This window comes from Alligator sinensis, unplaced genomic scaffold, assembly GCF_000455745.1.
Source record: "Alligator sinensis unplaced genomic scaffold, ASM45574v1 scaffold123_1, whole genome shotgun sequence".
Taxonomy (NCBI): domain Eukaryota; kingdom Metazoa; phylum Chordata; order Crocodylia; family Alligatoridae; genus Alligator; species Alligator sinensis.
In genome coordinates, this window is record NW_005841985.1 from 2,838,439 (window position 1) to 2,844,438 (window position 6,000).

General features: G+C 41.0%; 1 protein-coding gene across 9 annotated transcripts in view; it reads right to left on the reverse strand.

Moving 5' to 3' along the window:
• The window catches only part of LOC102381386 (cAMP-specific 3',5'-cyclic phosphodiesterase 4D), a 431,023-nt gene that overhangs the window by 172,907 nt on the left and 252,116 nt on the right, over nucleotides 1-6,000 (reverse strand). For all 9 annotated transcript variants that reach the window (XM_025201141.1, XM_025201143.1, XM_025201135.1 and 6 more), the window contains one exon: nucleotides 3,255-3,291. In XM_025201141.1, the coding sequence (XP_025056926.1) occupies nucleotides 3,255-3,291 (37 nt within the window). The remainder of the gene's footprint in view (nucleotides 1-3,254; nucleotides 3,292-6,000) is intronic.

Consider the following 6,000-nt stretch of genomic DNA (forward strand, 5'->3'; position numbering starts at 1 on the left):
GACATGAAAGGGTTCCATGACGTTAGGAAGTTTGAAAACCACTCTGTTAGGGTTATATTTTATTGGTCCAACTGCATATTTTGGATAGAGGTAGACAAGCTTTTCAGTGCAAGACATCCTTCATCAGGTCTGATCAGTAAAATCCAGCACAGCACAGTAAAACAGTTGTTAAGAGCGGGAAGAGAAATTCCTAGGAGGAGCAGACAAACAATTAGCAGAAGCCACTGATTACTAGAGATCAAGGCCTATAACAACTGAACTCTTACCACCAGGTGGCTCACCATTACATGAAACAAGCATACTGTACAACGGAAGCAGATAACGGAGCCTCAAAATAACCTGAGCATCTGTTTCAAATTCTGCCATTCAGTTTTACCATAAAAGCCCAAACTGACTAAAAACATGTGCTGTTTCCACAACGAAAGTGTATCTGAGAGGAAAAGTGAGCTCTTAGTGAGGAACATACTAAAACAGTAAAGTGGGAGGATGTATGACTGGCATGAGATGTACATATCATATAAAGGTGCAATTCCTGAAGTCCATATGAGTCCCTAATCCTCCAAATTGACTTCAGTGGGAGGACCCCATGTCTGCGCAGAGCTCTTCTGCTGTTAGCTGTGCTCTGCATGGACACAGGCTTTGGCATATAGGATCAGGGTCCAAGCTTTTTCTCAAATTTTATTGAAGCAAAGCTGCCCTCTGAGCCAATGAATGCTTTGTCTCATGTCCCAGTAAAACATCAGTCAACCTGATCTAATTTATCTCCTTACTTTTTTTCTAAGGCATACCAAAACTGTCTTCTTGGCTTCACTTCAACTCACCCGGCTTGATGGGGGCTAACTAAGGGTGCACGCTGCCCACATTGCATCGTCTAGATCCAGCGCTGCAGGCAGCACAAGGGTCAGTTTGGAGCACTGCATGTAGCCTGTGATGTGGACCCAGCCTGTATGCTGCAGGTAGCACCTGACCCATGCCAGCCCCAGGGACTGCAGGCACAGCAAGCCCCAGGACCAGCGTATGTTGCACATGGTGCACAGGGCTGAACCTGGCATAAGGAGCTGGAGTACTGCATGTGGCACAGAAGGTTTGGGGTGCAGGCTGCATGAGGCAGCAGAGACTGATGCACTGTGCTGCATGCAGCACTAGATCCAGTCAATACCATGGGCAGTGCACACCCCATGCTGGCCCTGTGTACTGTGTGTGGCCAATCTAGCCCTGCTCGCTGCAGGCAGCACATGCTGGTCCCAGGGCTTGCTGCCCCACGGCTACAAGCAGCACCCTGTGTCAGCCCTTTGGGCTGTGTGCAGAGCACACACTGCTGAGTCCAGCCTGAATGTTGTATATGTGCGCACTGCAGTATGTCAGTCCAGTGGTTTACTGGACCTATTTGACACCCTGATATAGAATAACAAAAGATTTGTATAGTTATATCTAGTCACAGCAGATTTGGTCAAACATCAATTCTTTTCCTTTCTGTGGTTTGGAAAGTTTTTGTTACTGGGCCAAATATTCTCTGGATGTTTAAGACTAATAAATACCTCACTACATAATTTAGTTCCATGTGGTTCTTAAAGTGCTGTTTCTGATGTCAGAGCAATAATAAGGGTTTGTTTTGTTTTTAGTTGCTATTTCTTCCACAATTTTCTTGTTTATTGTAGGAGAGTAATTACAGTGTCTCAAGTCTTGCAGCACCCAGCACTCTCTGAAAGTTGTCAGCCTCACTAACCATCAAACTCCAGTTTTTACAAGTATCACCCTGCACACTGTGAGCTGCATTGTCTCAGGCTAGCAGCTTTTATTGGTCATGAATGCAAAAGTAACTTCTGATTTAGCTGTTCTTCAATGTAATTGCCAGAGCAATATGGAGATCTGAGCACCCAAGTTCTCACTATATACACACACACACACACACACACACACACACACACACACATTGTATATACATATATATATCTGGAGAAAAAATAAATATAGAGTTATTGCTTTTATTAATGGTTGTGACTTGCACCATCTTTATACCAAGAAAATCTAAATGTTCACAATGAAAGAGGACATTTCTCACTTCATGCTGTTATGTCTCACCCTTCATCTTGTCTCTCTTCTCCAGTAACATACAGCTCCTTAGACTCAATTCTCCATTTAGATAGATAGAGGCAAATCTCATTCACTTGAGTGGGAGATATCCCCACCTACTTAAGGAAAATATTTCTATTTATGTCCATTAGTTCAGAAATTCACCTCTGGATACATCTTTTTACATACCACAATATAGCTAAGTTGTAAAAACATAGGAAGGTTTGTAATTACATTACATTTGAGCTCCTATTTTACAAAATGTCACTACAAAACTCAAAATATCTAATAGTTTGATTTTGTGAGTAAAAAATGTAAGCAGAAATTGTCTTATATTAAAAAATCCCTTTGTACATAGAGGCATAGGAGGGGCTTATAAACTGTGAATAATAAAAAAATACTTGATTTCACTAGGAGTAGAATGCTGAGTAGCTTTTCAGGTTCTTTGGGTAGATGGAATAGCTTTTATTAAACCAACTAAGTCAGACCAAAGTCTAATAAAAGATATCATATCTACCCAAAGAACCCCGTCTGCCTATGTCCTTAGACCAACATGGCTACAACCAACCAGAAAGTTTTGTCCTGCTGGTGGCACAGTACCATTGTGGTTTGATAAAATATTTGAGGAGAAATTCAAGTAGGCTATTTTTAATTTATATACCTGCAATTTTTTTCTATACAAGGAATTAGGGAAAACCGACAAAAGAAAAGTAATTACAGGAAACCCTTGCTATTCGCAGGTTCAGCATTTGTGGTTTCAAATATTCGTGAATGCCAAACCCGCATCTTAAATACACTTGCAGGAGCACCGCGCTTGCCGCCACCAAGCACCCACCACTGCTGCCAGGCTCTCGCCATTGCCAGCATGCCATGCCCCCCCAGCCACCGGGGGCACTATGTTCATGAATGCAATGCCTTATTTGTAGATTTCGCCATTCACAGGGATCTCAAGAACATATCCCCCATGAATGGTGAGGGTTGCCTGTAGTATCTATAGCAGGATCAGTTTGTCTATCTAACAGTAGTTATCTTTTCCTCACTTCAAGGAAAAAAAATCCAAATGCAGAGATGTACAGAAATTATGGACAGGCAATCTGTGATCCTTCAAATGTAAACAACACCTGAGAAATCAAATTACTAATCTTATCCTTTGTATGAATATAGGGCAAAGTTGTGCCTACCTGAGCGAATGGTGTCACAATCAAGTCATCTCCATGTCTGAAAAGTAAACAAAATTGGCTGTTAGATGTTACTGATGATTTTTCTCATTGGCTTTGCCTTAACAAGGATCAAGTAGAATATTTCTTCAGTTAACTCCAATTTTATCCCTCAACATTTATTCTTCCCAACTACTTTAAATATTGTTTTAAAGGGCAAACATTATTTTAGCACCTGACCAATCACCTGATGGATATTCGAGAAAACTGGACAGCCAGTTGATTTCTATCCTGCTTAAGGGACAGATGGATACATATTGTGCAGTTCTGCAAAGATATCATCTGTAAAGTCCTATTTTTTTCTCTTATTTGAAACTAACTGGAATCTTTTTACCATAAGAATTAACCAGATGTGCCTTGGAGGTTCATAGAACCCAGAATGACTTTTGTTGGGGAGGCCCAGCACTTCTAAACACTGAAAGTGATTTGCATTGTGTAAATAACAAATTAAAATTTGTGAGTATTGGATGAGCTAGTAATTGCAGATGACTAAGGAGTGCATCACAGACTAATAAGAACCTTGTAAAATTTTAAACTGACTCACATATATGTAGTTATAAGAGGGTGTTACCTTGTGTGTGCTGTTGCTGCAGCAACCACACCCATACCACACTGACATAGACCGAGGTATCAGAATGACAGCAGGAGAGGGGGGAAACAGGGCTATCAGATTTTCAGTAGTGAAAAATGTTATGTTAGAGGAAACTGGTTGATGAAGTTAAATCATTCCCACTCACCTCATGAATAACATTTCAAGCTACATACAAACTACCACGTATAGTCATGGCTTGTATACTATATTTTTCACATAATTAAAAGACAGTGAACCACCACAGCATTAAAAAAACTGGATGTATACACATTATTTACCAAAATGTTCATAAAATGGACAATAAATACGCTCCTATGAGATGCTGAGGCATGATCCCTTGAAACACATTTTTTCCAGTAAATATATGCAGTAAATATATGTAAAGTGTTCCTGGGATTATAAACACATTATTTAAGATCACATTTATGGAATAAGGATTGATTTTAAGAGTCCTTCTGTGCCCATACAACTTTAGAAAAATTAACATTGGCTTTAACTAGTGAAAAAATAGATACTTTAATTCCCACATTCAGGTTAAAAAAATAGTTAATACCATTCAGAAAAAAATCACAAAGACAGAAAGTAATGAGAATTTGTTTTGAATACTCCTGATTTTTTCTGCAATGGATATGTCGACACTGGTTACAGACTGCAACTCTAAAAGTTGAATCATTCTTCAGAAACTATTATTGACATGTTTGCATGATATATATTTATTGTGTCCTTATAAGTTTTAAGCTTATGATTTGTGTGCATGTTTAAGAAGTGATTGTTCATATTAATACAACTTTAACCTAAAAGGAACATTTCTGATTAAAAGGAAAAAAACCTGACTGGCATTTGATTTCCTATGAAGTGGCTGTTATGATTTATATTGTGCCCACAAGATAGCATACGATTTACAGATTGTATAATATCCCAGCCTCCAAAAAAGCACCGACTATATAAACAGACAGTGTGTAAACAAATCACTGGAATAGGATGAAACAAAAAACCAAGTGAATTTGCAGTAATGTTTCTTTTCTTTTGAAACATTATCATTACTTTTGTCAACATTACTTTGAGGGGTGGAGTGGATTTTAAAGGCCTTCAGAAAGGACAGTGTATTTTAAGGAGGGCTTTGCAAGAGCAGATAAAGACATGGCTGACAAGTCAGGGACAGGGCTCCAGCAGTGGGGTAAACCCACTTCCCAAACTGATCTGGAGGACTATAGGTGTAAGCCAGAGTAATTCTCACCACACCACACCACACTAGAAGAAATATAGTGTGTGCTGTTGCAGGAGTAGGAGTTGATGTTTTTTACTTAGACTCCAGGAAGGCCTTCGATACGGTATCCCACCCCATACTGGTAAACAAGTTAAGAGGCTGTGACTTAGATGACTACACAGTCTGGTGGGTGGCGAATTGGCTAGAGGGTCGTACCCAGAGAGTTGTAGTGGATGGGTCGGTATCGACCTGGAAGGGTGTGGGCAGTGGGGTCCCGCAGGGCTCGGTCCTTGGACTGATACTCTTCAATGTCTTCATTAGCGACTTGGACGAGGGAGTGAAGTGTACTCTGTCCAAGTTTGAGGATGACACAAAACTGTGGGGAGAAGTGGACACACCAGAAGGGAGGGAACAACTACAAGCAGACCTGGATAGGTTGGACATATGGGCGGAAAACAACAGAATGCAATTAAACAAGGAGAAATGCAAAGTGCTGCACTTAGGGAGGAAAAATCTCCAGCATACCTACTGCCTAGGAAATGACCTGCTTGGTGGAACAGAAGCGGAAAGGGATCTTGGAGTCCTAGTGGACTCCAAGATGAACATGAGTCGTCAGTGTGATGAAGTCATCAGGAAAGCTAATGGCACTTTATCGTGCATCAGCAGATGCATGACAAACAGAACAAAGAAGGTGATACTTCCCCTCTATCGGACGCTGGTCAGACCACAGCTGGAATACTGCGTGCAGTTTTGGATGCCACACTTCAAGAGGGATGTGCATAACCTGGAGAGGGTCCAGGGAAGGGCCACTTGTATGGTTAAGGGCTTGCAGGCCAATCCCTACGAGGAGAGACTGGGGCACCTGGACCTCTTCAGCCTCCGCAAGAGAAGGTTGAGAGGCGACCTTGTGG